Here is a 20,431-nt window from a genome sequence, read left to right on the forward strand (position 1 = left end):
AATTAAAGAGTTTTGGCATGTTCATTGACACACGTGTGCTCTGAGAAAGCGCATACTAAGGAATCTGGGATGCAGACGTGCGCAGTTAGGAAGATACGTACTTGAACGTGCTAAAACTTTGTATTAAAAGAAATACGAAATAAAATACCACTAATTAAAAAAAAATTATTTTATTAAATAGACTAAAAGGAAAATCATTTTATTTTTATCAGTCGTTCAAAGAAAATGTATTTTCGAAGATACGGGGGCGAATAATCGGTAGTGATAGAAGTTTATACCAAAGAGCTCTACCCTGTTTACTTACCGAGCTAGGTCAAATAAAAATAGCAATATTTTCTCCCTTTTAGTATATTTAAAAATAGGTAGTTTTTAACTTTTTTTTCTTGTTTTGTTATTTTTTGCTGGTTCGTTTTCTGTTAGTTTGAGTGTAAAGATATTGATTGGCAATAAAATGATAATAAACTTAGCTTGTGTCTGTTACGAAACAATCATATATCAATTAAGATACAATTGGCATCATGCAGAGAGTTCAAATTTACGTGTAGCTCTCGAACTTGTCAGAATTTGGTTGAAAATGTGATTGATGATAAATTATATTTGGCGATATAAAGGTGATATTAGTTCTGGTTGTGTTCGTTTGGAAACACGGAAACGTTCATAGTCTTCAAGTACAGAGTTTCTAGCTTTAAATATTATAACTGAACGAAAAGTAGTGGAAGTTTGGATTGGCAAAACATTTTCTTTGTTTATAATATAACGCTTAATTTTGCTAGTAGTGGTCGGGAAACATTGCTATCAGGTACGAAGCTCTTGTAGAAATTTGAATGCTCTGGCTATCTGAACAGTGATAAAAATTTTGACTGTAAGATTCCAGAGGCACAGAACACGGTAGCGAGTTAGCGAAAATGTAATACAGGGTAGGGTTAATCTAATCTTTTACCGATTCATCCATTTTCAAAGGACTGTTCGTTTACAAGTATATGGCGTACAAAGATGAGTTACACATGGAACGATACATATAGTCTGTCTATGTAAATCTAATTATTCAGGAGCAGTGCTGGTGTTTATGGTTATGAGGTTTAACTATACTGAAGAGCCAAAAAAAAAAAAAAAACTGATACAGGTATGCAAATAAAGGGGTATGGAGCCAATCAAAGTACAGTGCTGCAATCGGCAACGCGTATATAAGACAACGAGTGTCTAGCACAGTTCTTAGATCGGTTACTGCTGCTACAATGCCAGGTTACACAGATTTAAGTGAGTTTGAACGTGGTGTTATTGTCGGCACACGGGAGATGGGACATAGCATCTCCGAGATAGCAATGAAATGTGGATTTTCACGTACGACCATTTCACGAGTATACCGTGAGTATCGGAAATCCGGTAAAACATCATTATTGAACATATTTGGGATGCCTTGCAACGTGATGTTCAGAAGATATCCCCACCCCCTCTTACTCCCACTGGTTTATGGACAGCCCTGCAGGATTCACGGTATCAATTATCTCCAGCACTACTTCACACATTGATCGAATCCATGCCACGTCGTGTTGCGGCACTTCTGCTTGCTCGCGGGGGCCCTACACGATATTAGGCAGGCATACCATGTTTTCTTTGGCTCTTCAGTGAATTTCAAGTAGGCGTGTTAGCTCAATATTTAAGGCAAGTTTTGACTCGGAATTGCGGAAGAAAGAAACCAGGATAGAGAGAAGCTCTTAGAAATGCGCTATTTTCTGTTCCTATAGCAGTAAATGGTCTTTGACTTAGTGACGAGGGGAGTTATTTCTATAGATAAACCATACACTCGCCATGTTTCTGATTAATGCTATAAATGTTTAATGTGTGGACCCTTGATCGCATGGTGTGCATTAAAATGATTATCTAGTTCCGTCCATATGTTTAATAACAAGTTTCTATCAATGTTTCCCAGTGCTGAAGTGCAGTTGCAATTGGGATACACGAACTTATTAAGGACAAAGTATAAGTATCTTCAAAAGCCAACTTGTGGTGGACAAAACTTGATCTTCAATTCCAACAACACTGCAAGATTTCACCGTGTTGTATTTGCAAACATTGATAGAAACATATTATGAATCATCTGGGATAGATCTGTAATATGAATAGTTTTTTTTATTTTAAAATGAGGTTTAATATGATGAAATTGAGGTTTAATATGATGAATTAACAAAATGATGAAAAACATGTAACAGTCAAGCTATTTACATTTTGTGGTTAAATGATTATATTGATAGATCAAGAATTTTTTAAATATTAGATTTTTTAATGCAAATTGTCAGTTTTTGAGAATGGCATCCGGTTGAAAAGTAGCGTATCATTTATATTTATAAAAAATAAGTTTAAATAATTATAACTTAATTTTAAACACAAGCCCTATAAGTAACTGCTAGAGATTTTTAATGTAAGTTTATATAAAAATTTGAAAAGAAAATACTTTCCCCGTTTTATCGTCCACTAGATTGACGCATGGACTACGTTCACCGAAAATTATCAATCTGTTTACAATTATCAGCTATTTTAACTAGACTGTACTTAATTAAACTTCTGTGTAGGAAAGTAAACTTTTATTTTGCACTCTAATCAATGAAATATTTAAAAAAAATTAGACTTATATAAATTAAAAATTACCTTTCATGCTGAAATTTTCATCGTTTGAATAATCTTCATTATTTTTCAAATCTATCTATAAAAGAAAAGTATAACTACTCTTCATTCATGCATATATTCATACATACACTAAGTACTAAACAGTTTTTATCAAAAATAGGAAATAGTAAATTTATAATAAATTTATAAATTTATAGTAAATAGTAAATTTAGGAAGTAGTAAAGAGTTATTAGCCCATTTAGCAGCACAATATTTAATTAATTATTTTACGTTTTAAAATGACTTACGGGCAGCGGAAATCCAGTCATAATTTCAGGAAATATGTTCTTATCAAGAACTGGATATCGTCTACGCCTATGAGTTGCCCTGCAAAGCAAAAAATTTTGACATAAAACTTTTTTTAGAAAAATTTAGACGTGTTTACAGATTCAATGCAAGTTCTCAAATTAATGAGATTGTTTGTTAGGTAGGTTATTGATAAGTCAATTACTATAATTTAAACAATCAAATTATTTTTTATCCTATAAAAATATGTGAGGTAAATAGTTTCCCCCAAAAACTGTAAAGCACAAAGCCTCATTTGAACTGGTGTTCAATCATTAGTTCTAGCAGTATAAAAAAGCTATAAATTAGTCATGCTTAGGTAATTTTCCTTATCAAATTTTATAACATATTACAGGACAGACATTCGTTCATGAAGCATCACGCAAACACATATAGCAAATGCTTAAGGTATTTCAAAAAGCTTCTTTCTTAAAATATATTTGTTAAATAAAAGTTAAAATAAACTTCTAAAAATATTTGAAAATTTCTCAGTTAGAATCTCAGTCTCCTTACAATTTTGAACTATGATTAATTATTTAACTCAGAGCTTCTTGCATTATCTTTTGTGATCCTAAAATTTAAATGATTGATCAGCCAAGATGAGAAATATATATGCCAGACATATTGCCTTACAATATAAAAAATAAAATGAAAAACTGAAATAAAAAATAACATGAAATTGCACTGAAGAGCCAAAGCATTATGACGATCCCGGTATTTTTTAATGAACTCGTCTGAATGACGTGGTGGACGTGTGATTAAGTTGGAATGGTATTTAACTGCTGCTGGAGAAGATTCGGAATTATCTTGCTATTTTGCGAGTAATAGGAAAAGTTTACTGATTTAAGCAAATTTGGTGGAGGGAAGATCGTAATTGTCCCAAGAACCAGAACGAGTATCTCCGAAACTGTGGGACTGGTATGTTGTGCTATCTACTGTAAGTATGTGTGTTCAAAATGGACAAATGACAGTGAAGCCAGCAGTAGACACCAAGATGTTGGACGTCTCTGTGTCATCGAAGAAAAAGGGATGTCAAAAACTGTCCTGCTTAGTGAAACAAAGACAATAGTTCGGCTGATAGCCCTATACAATGCAGGTCCAAGCGTATAAGCGTTTTGGAGCACACAGTCCAGCAGACACTGTTGGATATAGGATTGCTCAGACTCCCACCTGTATGTCTCTGTTGACCAAGTATCACCGTCAACTACGCTTACAGTGGACCTGAGAACATTGACTCTGAACCATGGAAAAGTGAAAGACAGTGGTTTGGTCAATTAAAGCACTATTTCTCATTCATCATCTCCATGATCATGTCAGGGTACGTGGTATAGGCAAACAGTTGCTCCCTACATGTATAACAGGTCAAGGTGGCGGCATAATGCTTTGGGGTCGCTCTCATGATCGGCTCTGAGACCCATAGTAGAATAGACCCTGAAAGCTGCCGACTATCAAAACATGATGCACCCACGCGTGGCATCTGTTTTGCCAACAAGAAATGGAATCTTCCAGTAGGACAACGCCGCAATTAACAAGGCTCGAATTGTGTTGGAGTAGTTCAAAGAATTCCAATTAATTTCCTATTCACTGTCCTTGGATCTCACATATAGGTAGCTCAGAGGTCGTGCCAGAATATCTCGACTCTGCGTGAGAGTTGCAACAACCTACAACCTTACAGCGTGACGTTTGATCTCTAGTTATCTACCTACCATCTCTAGCTATCTATCAAAAATTTGTAACATCCACGCCAAGGCGGCGACTCGCAGTTGTCTTGAAGGCCAAAGGTAACGCAATAGGTATTTGAATACAGTTTTTTTACCATATTTTTGGCAAGGATTCTAAAAATATACATTAAGAGTGCTGATTACAGAACATTCTGCAGAAAGTGAAATTCGTATAAAATATTTTTTTGCATGAAATGTGGTCCTCGGCATGAGAAATCTGTGAATGTTTTCTTACTTTGACAAAAGCTTCGGAGATCGAGTTTCAAGAAGTTCTTTAATTTCGTCTAATGTCATAAAGAAAAGTAGGTCTTCATCCGGAATTCGGCCTTCTGATACCATCAGTTTTGCTAGATGGTAATAACCTTTACGCCAAGCATTCAATGACTTTATTAATATAGACTATAGAAAAGAAAAGAAAATAATTTTATGAATAAAAATGTTAATTACAAATAGTTTAAAATAATTTTTTGTGCGTAATTAAGCTTAATATGTAAACAGAACAAAGTAATTTACACAATTCAAACTTTACCCTCTAAATTCCTATACATTTTTTTATTTAGCTTGTTCTTTTTCTAGCTTGTTTTGTTTTAAATTAAAAAAAAAGAAACTCTTTAGAAAAACAGGGGTTCTAAACGTGAAAACTCTTCTTTTTTCCTCTGTCTAATGGTGAGCGTATAATTATATGAGATGCTAGTCTTAGTTGCTCTTATAAATTTCAAAATTATTAATTCAACCAACGTATTTTTCTCTTTTGAAGAGATGGGATTTAAGCTATTATCCCTTGCCTAAGCTAAAATTAAAATATTTCACTAAAAAACGAATTTCTAATTATCAACCATATTTACCAAAGCAATGTGAGAAAGAAAAAAAAATTTGATTTATAACTAATGTATTACCTGATTATTTTCTTCAAATCTTTTGAAATTGCAAAGGGGTAATGACAATATGATTAAAGTGTACTTTTAAGAAAAGTTGAATAGTAGCTATTATATAAAAAAATTTTTTTGATGTTTGCATTTCAGTAATAATAATATCGCTATTGCGGTCTATCTACCAGATACTTGAAATGAATTTGAATCTGTACTTGTTGGAGCAATTACAATTGACAGAACCTAAGAAAAGGTTGGATTTTCATTCACTAAAGTTTCAAGTTTTAAGTTATTACGAAAAAGTATTGACCTTGAACTAACTTTAACTAGTTTGGCGCCAAAAACACTACAATTAAAGGTTAAAACACTACAATTTCAAAACCAACGTGATGATAGAGGCCAGAATCGTCACAGTGGGAAGTAGAGCGATCATCCCCGACAAGCTGATAGCCATTGATCTGATGCTGAGTGGGGATCCGAGCCACTAGTGGGTTGAACCCCGACCTATGCAATGAGAACTAAGTGCTTTAACCACTGCGTTATCGTGACTCTTTAGAATCCTAATAAAAGAAAAAAGGCGCACTTTTTGTTATTTTAGAAAGAAAATATTTTTTTAAAAGTATTTGATTTCAGTAACAATATAGTTTATATATTGTATTAGGCAACATGCTAGTAGTTGTGTTACATAGGAAGTGAAAAAGAGATACCGAACCAATTTTCTTAACTCTAAATCGAGTAGGTTCTTAAAAGAGAACTTATCCGTACATTATACAGAAGGGAAGAAATAGAACCTGTTTTACTTTGTGGTTGAATAGCTATAGCAGTTGTATTTGCTCAATAAATTGTTCACGCATACGTTGTTTGGCTTTTTACCAAAAAGGTGTATTTTTCATTTTTTTAGTAAATATTTTAATTTTGTACGATTTTTAAAGTATTTGCATACATTTTTTTAAAATATATAATAATAAATTATAAAATATCTAATAGCTAGTAAAATTATTATTATTATTTTTTAAAAATATTTTTGTACTTACTTTAGCAGCTTCCCTACCTCGCACACCTTTCTGACTAAAATGAATTAAGATCTTTAAATAAAATCTAAAAAGAGAAAAAAAATATTACAATTTCATGCCTTTCATAAAAAAATATTTTTCATTAGTTTGACAATAATAAGTATAGGTTCACTCACTTGGATTTCAGTGAAAGGTTCAACCCTAAATTAGACAAAATGTTTTCAGTGTCTTCTTTCCTGATTTCAGGATTGTATGATACATTTCCAACTAAATTCTAAAAATAGACGCAAAGGATATTTAGAATTCTTTTATGTAATAATACAAAAGCATGAAATTTCTGGAACATTATGTTAAGGTATTGTTTAAAAAGTATTAGACAATTAACAAAAGAATCGTTGCAATACAAATGCACAAAAAAAGGAATGGCGAAAAAAATGCACAAAAAAAGAATTAGCTGCGAACATACCTGAGAGTAACTTTCTGTGTCAGAAATATTTTTGATACGTAGAGAGCTACTGCTGTACTTTTAGCAAATAGTACGGGTTTTTTAAACTTAATTTAAAGTATTATGAAATTTTCAGAAACGAAAACAAAAGCAAATGAATTCTGTTGCGTGGGACACCTCTTTACCCTTTGATGCAGATAGGACACCGGTGTTCCTTTTATATATTTCTTTTTCTGATTCTCTAATTACAAGTAATTGTATTAAAAACTACCAAAATTATAATTTGGTAGTTTTCAATTATAAAAAATAACAATCAAAATTTGTAAAGATTAAAAAAATCTGTTAAATTACCGGAATTATATTTGTACTAAAATATAAAATCCAAAAAAAAAAAAAAAATAGTTTAAAACAATTTCAGTTATATTCAAAAATGTATCAATAATTGATTTTGTAGATTAAAGAAATTTTAATGATGAATACCTGTTTTTCTTAGATCTATATAAATGCAAATTAAAAAAAAATATTGCTTGGAAGTGAGCCGTGTTTGGAAGATTTTAACTTTAACACAGAAAAAGAAATCGGTATTTCATGCTGTATTTCATATCCACAATATATTAAAATACTAAATATAATATTTTGGAAATATTTTGCCTTAAATTGATACAAACTAATGAAACATTTAGTTAATAAAAAATTCTGTAGCAAAGGGTTAGGAGGACCACGTAGGACGCTCTACCACGTGGGACGCATTTCATGACACATTCTGTTTCACCTCAATTGGTATCTTAAAATTTGAAGTTTAGAGATAAGAGAGTTCAGGTAAATCTTGAAAAAACCATGAAGTTTCCAATGCTAAAAAGAAACTTTCAAAAGACAAACAAATTTTGCAGGATCATTTACTTATTGCGAAGTCCTGTTCAATACCGCCATAATTTTCATACATTTTGATATTTTGAAATATTTTCAGCATTTGAGGCTTTATGGTTTATTCTAGGTTTATCTGAACTCATTTTTTCTCTATTTTAAATTTTAAATAACTTATGATGTTGGCGAAAAAGAATTTTCCATGAATGGTATCTAACATCGTATAACGTCATCTTAATATTGTAGTTTTAATTTTATTGACTTGAAACTTTGTAGTTTTTGTTTGACAGGTCAAGATTCAATTGCATCTTTTGAAAGAGTTTTATTTAATTTGCAGTAGAAAGCAAAGACTTAAGGTCATAAGAAATAGTTTAACCATGACCTTCGATTAAAATCGCTGCTTTTTCAGTTTTTAATCTGTTTAGCTCACAAAATATCTTACAGTTTTCATAAAATGAAATAGTCTGCTTCACAAACATATTCTTACTTCAAATTAGTTGTTACTGTAAATAAATGTATTTACGAACACGATCAGATTAATTTAGTTTTTATAAGAAAGAATTTTAAAAGCTGGCTTTTACTTTAATAGCTTTATTTTCAAACATGAATTTAGTCTTAAAAGAATTATAGTTGAACCAATCTAAAAATTTTTTTAAAATATTTTAAATCTACAACATACCTGAAAAAGAAAGATTAGAAAGATTTAAAGGATTAGAAAAATTAACGTACATGAAAAAGAAACTATTTCAGTGTGTGCAATCATATCAAGATAAATATTGCGTACACGTAAACTTATTCATTTAATTCACTTGGTGTCCAGATTACTTACTTTCAATAATTTTATCAGAGGATCGGGATCGATACCCCATGGTTTCGCTCGGAGGTCAAACTGAAATGATTCAAAATATTTATCATACAATTTGAAAGCAGTTATTTGAAGTAAATATTTTTTTCTATAATTGACAATGAAGTGAAACTAAATTGATTCGCTATCCCTTCGGAATAAGTATTTTTTTCAGAACTCTGTTTATTCTTAAAACTCCTGGAGTAATTTGGTTCGAAAACATCTTAAAGTTTAGATAAATCTAAACATCTTATGCTTAGATTTATTTGTTTACGATTCATTTAATGCAATTTTCCCACTTTCCTTTAAAAGTAAGACTACTATAATTAAAAACTTTTAATTCAAATACTTCATTTTTTAACAAAGCACTGAACTTCTAAGACGCCGGTAGTGTTGTTCATTTAATATTACCCGGTTGGCCCCTAAGAACCTAAACCACGTAGGCCAGCAACATTACCCACACCACACTGCTACAGATTCCCATTCATACCATGGGCCACATTCGGACTGCAGAGGACAACACAAACATCCATGCCATGAGTCAGATTCGAATCCGCAACCATCGGCTTCGCCGGGCCGTAGGGCCGGCAATAATTTGACTTCTAAAAATAATCTTTTACATTTTTCATTTTTAAAAATTAGAACCATTTTAGATACTTAATATAAAAATTTTTTTCCTGATCCCGAAACAAGATACCTTGCGGTGCTTCGAATCTTGACAGTTATTTCTGCAAAAATAATAATTTGAAGTAATTTTATATTAAATACTCTTAAGCCCTTTATGCTGTTCTAAATATAATGCTTTTTTTACGCGTAGCTCATTATGCTATTTTAATAAACTAATTTAGAGATAATTATTTTATAAATAATAATTTATTCATAATTTTTTTTGTTACTTTTGTATAATTTCTAATAGAGAATCGAACTTATTCTAAAATAAATTGCCTTACATTAAGGAAAAAAAAGAAGAAAAATTAGAGATCCGAAAGGAATAGTAAGGCAATTACCAGAATCACTTCGAAGTTTCTTCAAACAATTGAACTGGTTTTGACGTTTTTTTTATTCTACCTTCCTCACAAGTATTTAGGCAGAGTTCGAGAGTGTTTTTTGTTTTGCTCTTGAATCAACTTGCGACGCCTAATTTGAGTGCATACGTTTGTTTGGGAATGTAATTTTTTAAAATACGAGTTAAAAATCAAGCATATTCAAAAATAGATGAGTTTCCGAAGTTTGTTTATGGTTACTTTTGTTTTGAAAACACCTTCCATTGCGGCTTGCTATACCATATGATGCGTACTTGTGAAAAACTTAATAAAATGTTAAATGTTTAAAAAATTGCCATATACCTCTTTTAAGCACCTGTGTTCATGCTTAGCCAAAAATTCTCGATATTTGTTTCCAGCCATGGTCTGAGAATTTTCAAGCCACTCTCTGATTTCCTGAAAAATGAAGTTTTAATTATAAATGTTTCTTATAAAAATATTTAATTTTTGAAAATCAAACAATGTCCACATACTTTAACATTCATTTTCTTAAACTCGTCTTGCGTTTTCTCTTTTCCGATATAATATGCTAGGCGCTGAAACAAAATCCAACATTTTAAATATCTTTAATGGAATCAGAGTTATTTTCAAAATATCATGTAACTTTAAAGTAGGGTTTCACAGATTTTTTTTTGTGCTTCCTTGCGAACTCAAAATTTCAATGATCTGCTCCAAAAATATTAGAGAGCTCGAGACCTAAAGGATTGATAGTCAAAGGTTGGCTTTTATCAACAATAACATATCTCCCTGCGACTCATTTCATATCGGTTATCCTTATTAAATTTCACTCATTTTTGAATGCACAATGAAAATTTAACGAGTGAATATAATGCCCGACTTTGCTAAACGAAACTCGACTGAGAGCTTATCTTGTGATTGCTAGACAGTACTTATTATTATGAAAGCTTTGTATGAGTTTAATAGATTCTGGATTGAGTGTTATAGAGCAGAGACGGAGTCGCTCAGGTATTAGTTAAGTATAACTCATCTTTCAGATAAATTAGCACATGCCTAATTTTTATCATAATATTTATTGAATGTTGATTAATAATTAAAATTCTAAAGTTTATTTGAATTTAATGATGCAGGCAATATTTAAATCCAGTGCAAATTTTGAGCATTCTATCGTCTGTCAAACTAAAGAACTCCCTTTGTCAGTTGTCTAAAGCATTGTCGGTGACTATGATTACGACGTTAAGCTATTTCAAATAGGCAATGCACTTTGCCTTGCTCTCAAATCCGTAGACAGCCCTATATTTTGTATCGGGCGAAATTCTATGGTTAGAGAGTATATTATTGATTCATATGCAAAAATAATTTAAAATAAGTAAATGTAACTGAATGCCTGAAATGTTATAAATGTAACTGTGAAATATTATAAATGTAAAGTAATTAAAAGTGATCCTTTAATTTCTCTAAAATAATAAGTTTTTATATGATTGTTGTTGAAAACACACATCTATATCTATCAGAAAGAATTTAGTACAGTTTAACCACCTATGCTTTGAAAATGGTAAAATGGAAGAGCAAAAAAAGAATAATTATTTTAAATTAATTATAAAACTTTCAACAACTACATATGATATTCAAGCTTAATTATTAATGAAATGAAATTAAATTATATGTCCTTACTTCACTAGCTGCTGGTATATCGGCACTTATAACGTCACTTTTTGCCTGTACCAGTTTTGCAAAATCTCGATAAACATCAGCATTTAATTCTGAAATTTCAAAGTCAAACAAAAATTACCAGTTTATATTTTCCTTCGACCAACATAATTTTTTTTTAAAAACATTTTAAGACGTATCTGTCTCTATCGTATTTTAAAAATTTATAAGAAGTTTAGAGTGCTAATTTTTGTGTTTTAAATACATAAATTATTTTTCAAAAATAATTCTTTTCAACATAATTACTATTGACTCAATTTCCTTTAACTTTATGTTCTATTGAAAAAGAATGTAATTCAATGCACACAAAAATAAAAAATATGAATAAAAAATTAAGTAAATAAAAAAAATAAATAAATAAAAACAGAACACCTCAAATTACTTTTGATCCAATGATCTGATCTCCCTGTACTAAGACTTAATCTTAATGGTTCAAGAGTATTAACTTAAATCCACTAATTAATTAGTGCAGACGGTATTTTAAATTACAAAATATGACACAAAAATGTACTTCCGCTGAACCTTTCTTCACACCTTTCCTTCCATGGATTTGGATTAAAGATTAGGAGTAGCCTTAATTCGGAAAATATGGTTTCAATACTTAGATCAGAAGAGCGGTCGAAAGTTTGTCCTCCTTAATGTTAATTTTTGCGTACTTTGCCATATCTCGAGAACTTTTTAATTTAAGCGAATCGAAAAATTCGTGCACACAATAATAAAACTTGTTTATTAAAGATAATTTCAATCAAACATATTTGAGCAAACATATTGAATGAACCAGCTCATTCATTTTTCCATTCTACCTTTCCCAAATTTCATAAAACTAGGTACAAAGATATCTATAGTCCTACAAATTAAAGTTCCGTTAAATTCCATGTTTAAAAATAAAAATTCTCTAAAAAACGGAAATCTGATAATACATTAGACATTACTATAAGATTTCAACTTAATAAAATTTTAGGATAAATTTTGGGACATGATTATTACCCTGTTAATCATGATTGTGACTAATATACTTTTAAGGACATTTAATGACCAAAATGACAAAAAAAGTTTTGAGTCCTTAAATTTATTAAAGAAATGGGAGATGAAGCAAAAGAAAAACAAAAATTCACACACGAATCGAACCCTTTTTCATGTTTTACTCAAAGAAAAAAAATTAACTTGCTGCTATATTTTTGAAAGATGTTGAATAGAGGAAAGAAAAAAATAAATATTAATTGAATGAAATAAAGGAAAAAATCACGTATCGCATCCTACTTTGAGTCTAGATAAAAAGTAAAAATTCATTAACATATTTTGCAGGGATAATTTTCAAGCTTTGGTTTGGGCAAAAACCAAGTTTTTAAAGGATTTAAGAGCTTTATGAATTTATTTATTTACAGACTACAAATGATGAATTTATTGTTTAAACATCTTTGTACTTTTAAAATAAGAGAAAAGAGAATTAAAATGAAAAATAAATACCTCCTCTGCGTTTCTTCAGAAAATATAGCATGAACATATTCCAGATCATTGATATACCGGTGTTAATTGCGTGACACGCCATTGCCTATAAAAAAATTTGTATGGTATTTTTTAAAAGTGTCAGTATTTTAAATTTATTATTCATTTACCCTTTTTGTGATTTTGCTTAAATGTTAAAAAAATTACAGTTAAATAATAACAAAACCATACTAAAGACACTTTTAAGATTTAGATGATTAATAAAATCATAAGTTCTAGAAAATGTTTAATATACTGAAAACACGTATCAAAACACTGAAGGGTTTCCCTACTTTTAGAATTTGATACTTATTTCTCAGCAAATTTTTTTTAATTTAACGGAGAAAAAAAAATTCAAATTTTGCCAGAATTAAAGTATTTTCTCGACAAGAAAAGTCTTTTAATAAAACTCCCACTTACAAGAATTTAACTAAACCTAATTTCATGTACATTAGGACTTCTATTCAACGAACTTCCATTTTGCGAATTTTTACTAGGAACCAAGAACATTTTAGAAATTTCTGAGTAAAATAACTTCCAAAAAGCGAAGTGAATTTTCTATTTAACGAAATTTTCTTTAAGATCCACTTTTCCAATTTCCCAAAATATTTTAGAACATTTCAAACATGTTAACGCATTTTATAGAGGAAATGACCTTGAATTGATTTTCGAAGCCCCCTCAACTTTTAGAGAAAGCAGTAAAATCCCTTTCCCCTTTTGCTTGCATTTCAAACGAAAAGCTCAGACAAAATTAACGAATTTTATCAGTAGCATTTAAACATAAGAATGCATGTGGTAATGTATGTTTGAAATTACTTAGCAGTTATATTTTTATACAACAAATAAATACAGTTATAATTTTATACATAAATTTAGCTTTTTTTAATTGAAAATGTATGTAGCATGATAATATAACACTGGATAATGTTTTGCTCCTTTCTTGCTTTCCATACAGATTTCTTTTACGGCTAAGATTTATAAAATAAATAGTAGATACTAAGTTTAAAAGATAAATGTGTATCAATTTGCTATTCTAATTATGTCCAGTGTTTATGAATTTAAAACCTATTTCGTGTTGCTTAAGTATGTCAAAAGGTGTTTTTCTATTTAACGAATTTTCTATATAACGGACTTATTATCGGGATTTATCAACTTTGTTAAATAGAGGTCTGACTGTATTTAATTGTTAATTATGAATTTTATGACTGTCGCTGAACTGCCGAACCCAGTTTTGAGTTTACGACTAATAATCGGTGTGAATCGGGTGTGGAATTCGTTTCGAACCCGGGTCTCATTATTAGACGGCTGGTGCTCTACCTGCTGAGTTACCACGGCTCTTGGAATGAATCTTATAACCGTCATTGAACAGCCGGCAGAATTTTCAGTCCACAACAATCAATGTTCAACTCCGTATCCTTGTAGTTTTGAACCCAATTCAGAAGACAAGGAAACAGCAGGTTTTTCCTCATACTTTTTTAGATCATTCGACGGAAGATGTTTTGTTCCACAGGAATTTTCTTTTTGTTCGAGTTAATTAATGCTAGTTTTTAAGTTATTAAAAAAACATTTTAATGTTTAGTTGAGAAAAATGTGCATTTTCCTTTTGGTTTTAATCAAGGTTTCAAGGCATCTTAAAAAGTTTTTGCTGTATATAATGATAGCGTCAAAGCTGAAAAGACCACTCGTAATTGATGTGACTTAAAAATGGTTGCGACTTGTGTGAATATACAACATTCATAAATAATGTTCTTAAACTTTTAAAAATTTAAATAATGCTGGAAAGAAATTTTATCTTTGCAAAACAAAAATTCTATTTTTATCTGGTAAATTTTTAATTTCGTTTTACAAACCTCCGTTAAGTCCGTACATGAATGCAGCAGAACTTCCAGCATCTCTTGAGATGTGTTACATTCTTGTAAAGGAAGACGAAAATTGTCATATTTAAGGGATGCTTTCTTGAGCATTTTGCTTCCACTTAACATCTGTTATAATGATAAATATCGTATTTAAAACATGCAACTTTAGTGATTGGGTTATGATTTATTGCTGTCATTTTTCATACTTACTTTTGTAAAGCCCAAGAGTGGCTTGTATTTTGAAACAAAATCTCTTTTCACATTTTTAAATCTGTACCTAACTGTTTCATACAATCCCTCGCATTCAACCACTCTGCCGAAAAAGGTGACATTAGACACTTTGACAAAATCACTATCTTCGGTATTGGGCTGGAAAAACTAGAATAAATGATAAACATATCCTTTTAAGCATAAATGAAAGCAAGAAAATGTACAAAAAAAAATTGCGTACATATGCTTAAACCAAGATTCAAACGAACAACAACACGTCATTTAATTATAAATTACTTTTTTTTTAAATTAAGCAATTGAGAAATTTGAATTGATCTTTCTTTATACAAATAATTTCACTGAATAAAGCAAAATTAATCATGGTTTATTTAATAAAAAATTTAAAGCAAAAATACGCGTTTGACTAAAATATTTATAACCATGCCATTACAAATTTAAAGTGCGTTATTCTAAAATAAAAATTAGATTAATTTAACATTTAAAAATTATCATTTAGGTAAGAATTATTTGTATTGAAAATTGTGTGCTCAATAATTAAACTAAACAGCTTTTTTTTTTTTTTGTTTTTGTTTTTTTGTTTTCCGTGACATAAGATTTTTGAGCAGATTTTAGATATTGTTGCGTCGCTGATTTTAAATCCGCAATTGGTTCCTTTAAGCAAGCTACAGTTTTTATGCAATCAAATAATATATTCATAATCAGGATTTTTTAAAATTCCCTAGAGTGAATATTAAGTGAAGAAAGCGATAATACATTTCAGTTTATGATTTGATACGTTAAGGCCATATGTCTTTGTCTTTTAGTATTATTTTCAAAGGGCAGGCAAGTGTATATCTAAGTATATAAACCTATACGTTTTTTATACATTTGTACATTCAGATCAAAAAATAAACTACACTAACTACTTGAAATCCCCACATTAGATAAGATCAAGTGCTTGTATAAATGCAACAAAAAATTTGTTCCTTCATGTTATCAACGTAAGTGTTATTTGAAATAGCAATGGAAAACCATTTATGATTTACTTTTAAACATTTGCTTGTCAAATGTTTTCAAATTAGAATATTTCATATAACTAAAACGCGAGTGAATTTATTAATTTATTTTAAATTTTAGTTTCAAGAGGAACGTAAAATTTGAAAATCAATTATTTTGAATATGAGCTATAAGATTAATATAGCTTAAAGATTACGCTTATACGCGGCGTTCTTAATTTCCTACAAATATCAAAGTTGATATTTTATGTATGCAGGATTTGTGTTTGCTAAGCATAAAGGAGGGAAATATTCAAGAGAAACTTACATTACAGAGGTAGAACATGATTCGGCTGTGCATTGAAACCATATTTTGTGGAAAATAAGTTGTTGGAACCATAGTTATCCATTGCGCTTTAGGATCTCTCTGTAAATATTAGAACATCAATATTTTTATTTTTAAAAAAAATAGCAGTTTTATTGTAAATAAGTATAATTACAGGAAGTTAATACAGTGACAATTGAACATATATTCAATACCGGAAAGGACCGAAATATTTAAGAAAAATGCGCAAAACACTCTTTACCAACTTTATATCGTACACTGTATTAATTAAAATTTAATTGTTTTGAAACACTTAATATTATAATTAAATATTATATTTTTTACGAAAAAAATTGGTGTGCTGTTGCCACCATTATTGGTCTTGTGGTAAACTAAATACATTTTTATGTACAGAACTGTAATAATCATGCAAAAAACTATAAAAAAATGTCAAAATAATAATTGCTTGCAAGAATTAGTGAAAGTACATCATACGAAATGCGTTTGTATTTTATACGAAATGTTTCTGCAATGTACCCATATATTAATTCAAATGCCCATGAAAATATAGTTTGTCTAAAATAAGAACTCCTCCAGACATTCGTCTGGACCTGTGGTGGTGACTATGGTAACAAGGTATGACAATTTTTAGTAGGGGTGCAGGGTCACTGTCTTGGAGTGGTTTCGACTCGGGTCAGCGAGAGAGGTAATCTCTTTTTTTAGTTCTATTGTGTTAGTTCTAGAGAGGAGCTACCCTCCTTAAAATGCACCATTCTTGTTTCCATAGCACCAGACGACTTCAGACTTTGTGGTGGGAGGAGTTCTTAGCTTAGACAAAGCTTAAACAAAAAATGAATAAATAAATTAAGAAAACTATAACATTGAAAAAAGAAATAATAAATGTGATTTCAAGAAAAGTAAAAAATTTTTGTTCACTTCAACACTAAAAATGGTGGCTACTATACGCTAAATCTTTTTACAGTGTAGCAGATAATCGAAAATAAGAAAACCATAACCACTATGGTGAGCTATAGATCTAGCATAATACTTGTCTAGCATAATTACATTGGCATAAAACTTGTACTGTGGCGTAACTACCACTACAAAAGTTTAACATCATTCACTAGTATATAAGGCATGCTAACTTGATTCTATCAAGAGGTACCTTTTGATAGATGACGGTTGGTATTGTCAGATAACTCCGCCCCCACATTGGTGACCTGGACGGGATTTGATCATGCAAGTAACGCCCACTTCACAATCTCTTGACAGGTAACGCCTACTTCGATGGATAGTCCACATTGAACAGTTGACCTGCTATTTGTGAATGCATCTTTCACCTCCTGCGCTGTTGCTACTCTGTCTCGTCTCGAACATACACAACGTCATACACTCTCAACGCCTGCATATTCTCGACTGCTAATGACAACACAGGAGCGACTTCAAATGTGAAGTGAATACACCTCTCACATTCAGCACTCAAAAAAATCCGGTGACGCTCTCCCGGTCTTTCAGAAGTACAGCAACTAGTGAGACATGTTCATCGAATTATATCCCTGAAAAAATTCTGGTGGGGGAGTACTGTGGCGTAACTACCACTACAAAAGTTTAACATCATTCACTAGTATATAAAGCATGCTAACTTGATTCTATCAAGAGGTACCTTTTGATAGATGACGGTTGGTATTGTCAGATAACTCCGCCCCCACAACCACCATCTTCAAACAATAAAGTAGAAATTTCGAAAAAGTAAAACTTTATTTCAGTTAAACATAAAGAAAAAACGAATGACAAAGATTTAAAAATCTAAACTGAATCAATAAACTTTTTTTTTTATGCAAGGTGTCCACTAAGACCTTACAACAACCGACTTAACTTGAGAACATCTTCAGTTATAAGTTGTCTTGGTATATTGAAGGTTATGCTATAAATACTATTATTTTAATTTATAGGAAGATTGTATGTATTGATGGTATTATTAAAAAAATATATTAAAACGCGCATTTGTTCGAGATTTCCTACATTTTAGCACAATGGAATCGTCTAAGAAAGAAAAGAAAATAACTAGTTATCGTTCTATACCTGTTTAAAACTACATGCAAAGTTTACTAGAAATTTAAACAGAAGAACTCGAGGTATCCTGACATAATTTTCTTTTTCACTGATAATTTCGTCAGTTCAAGCATTTCAAGTCTTCTTTCCATAGTAGTAATGTCCTCAAGCTATCTATTCGTTGTTGTTGTTTCTTAAAAAACTTGGATAAGACGAGCTCATCAGCCTTTGAACTTTTGAATTAAGCCAAGAAGGGATTACTTTCTGTATGACAACTAGAGTGAAAGGGAAAATTAACTCAGAATCCCTCGGATAGATGGCAGCACCACTCATTCGTGAGACTACTTTAATTTAGACGTAGACGTGAAGCGGAAGGAAATTTTTTCCAGATTCCTGTTCCCATAGTACTGCTCAGTGACCAATTACAAGACTTTTGACTTCACAAATTTCGTGAGCATGCACTCGGTGGGTCTTAACAGCTTTTGAGAATTGAACCCCAGCCCGAAAACTGAGCTTCTAACCACCGGTATACCACGGCTCGCCTATTCATATTAAATCGATGATGTTCCATAATTTTTTTTTATTCACTTTCTTTGCACTAGGAGGCTCCACTTATCAACCTACATGGATGCTTTTCATTCATTATGAATTAATTTTTCTGAAAAGTCAATATTTTGTTTAAAGAAAAGATCATTTTGTTTCAAAAATATATAATTACTATAAATTTTGTAAGAACATTTTGTTAATATGTAAACAGTAATGAAATGAATGATTGCTTGGAAAATAGAATGTACTTCAAAGAAAAAAAAAACTTAAAAATGCAAAATGTGCAACACAATACGAAGCAACAAACGAATAGTAATTTTAATTATTAACAATATCTAACGTTAATCTGAAATCACATGACAGTTTAAATTGGAAAGCGTTTTTACATCTGTCCAGTCTTCTATTATTTCTCATCATAATTTCGGTATAAATTATAAGATTTTTATCTAGCAATAGCTAGTTTTTCACTCTCTTACTTTATTTTGTTTTATTTATAATTTTTTCTTATATTTGACATCAACTTAAGCACAAGCTTATAAAATGAAGAAATTGAGTAAAAAATTTCTACAACAATGGATAAATAGTGATTAATTAAAGCAAAAAAATGAAAAGCGAAAAAAGCACTTTTTTATACTAAGAACAGTTTCAGTTATACTACTGTAATAGTTATATTCTCGAACTAATTATCGAATGTTATTTTTTTTTGCATCCTGATGCTTGTACATTTTTCTACACACCATAGTAATTTTAAGTTTTTAAATTATTCAGTTTTTGCGTAGAAAAACCAAATTTAACATAAAAGTGAAGACCCAAAACAACAGGGCTCACGATATTTTAAATTTATAGATAGATTTTGCACTATGTTAAGAATACTAAGATTTTAACTGTAGCGCTGTTGGGTGCCTTATCAAGCAGGTTATAGTCACTTTACTATACCCAAACACTACTTTTTGTATCCTATGAAGTTGTTTGAAATAAAAGGGAGGTTCCAGACTTTAGTGGGTACCCTAAATGTTTCCATTTTCGTTTCTTTGTTCATTGCAGACACTATTTCGAAAATCACAAAATTTATAATCCAAAATTCAAATCACGAAATTCAAATTACAGTTTACATTGATAAAATAATATATCTTGCAAAGTAATTAATTTTCTAAATTTATAATTTCAAAGAGTAATCTCTGCTGTTTAGGATTGTTAAAATAAATATTTTCGGATTACCAAATTCATTAGTTGAAGATACTTGGGAATAACGTCAAGGCTCAAGGTAGACATTGCACCAGGCATAACTTCTCTAAAACATAATAAAAATTTGTCAACAAATCAAATTAAATAATGAACTATAACTGACGTATGTTTGTCATTTAATTTAAAATTTTTAAATTAAATCCAATTTCAAAAAGTTTTTTGATTTTTTTTAAATTTCGAACATATACATATATATATATATATATATATATATATATATATATATATATATATATATATATATATATATATATATATATATATATATATATATATATATATATATATATATATATATAT

The 20,431-nt window shown here is 30.3% G+C and overlaps 1 protein-coding gene across 7 annotated transcripts in view; it reads right to left on the minus strand.

Moving 5' to 3' along the window:
• LOC107444606 (uncharacterized) overlaps nt 1-20,431 on the minus strand; it is a 71,137-nt gene that overhangs the window by 7,833 nt on the left and 42,873 nt on the right. For 5 of the 7 annotated variants that reach the window (XM_087168944.1, XM_087168943.1, XM_087168947.1 and 2 more), the window contains exons 23-36: nt 20,105-20,177; nt 16,292-16,390; nt 14,969-15,136; nt 14,753-14,884; nt 12,885-12,969; nt 11,382-11,470; nt 10,223-10,285; nt 10,053-10,145; nt 8,692-8,751; nt 6,730-6,827; nt 6,575-6,638; nt 4,907-5,070; nt 2,914-2,992; nt 2,647-2,701 (exon numbers count right to left, since the gene is read on the minus strand). In XM_087168944.1, the coding sequence (XP_087025070.1) occupies nt 2,647-2,701; nt 2,914-2,992; nt 4,907-5,070; nt 6,575-6,638; nt 6,730-6,827; nt 8,692-8,751; nt 10,053-10,145; nt 10,223-10,285; nt 11,382-11,470; nt 12,885-12,969; nt 14,753-14,884; nt 14,969-15,136; nt 16,292-16,390; nt 20,105-20,177 (1,322 nt within the window). The remainder of the gene's footprint in view (nt 1-2,646; nt 2,702-2,913; nt 2,993-4,906; nt 5,071-6,574; nt 6,639-6,729; nt 6,828-8,691; nt 8,752-10,052; nt 10,146-10,222; nt 10,286-11,381; nt 11,471-12,884; nt 12,970-14,752; nt 14,885-14,968; nt 15,137-16,291; nt 16,391-20,104; nt 20,178-20,431) is intronic. The other 2 variants (XM_087168948.1, XM_087168949.1) reach the window with 1 other exon arrangement.

This window comes from Parasteatoda tepidariorum, chromosome 8, assembly GCF_982258835.1.
Source record: "Parasteatoda tepidariorum strain Cologne lab strain chromosome 8, Ptep-v5.0, whole genome shotgun sequence".
Taxonomy (NCBI): Eukaryota; Metazoa; Arthropoda; class Arachnida; order Araneae; family Theridiidae; genus Parasteatoda; species Parasteatoda tepidariorum.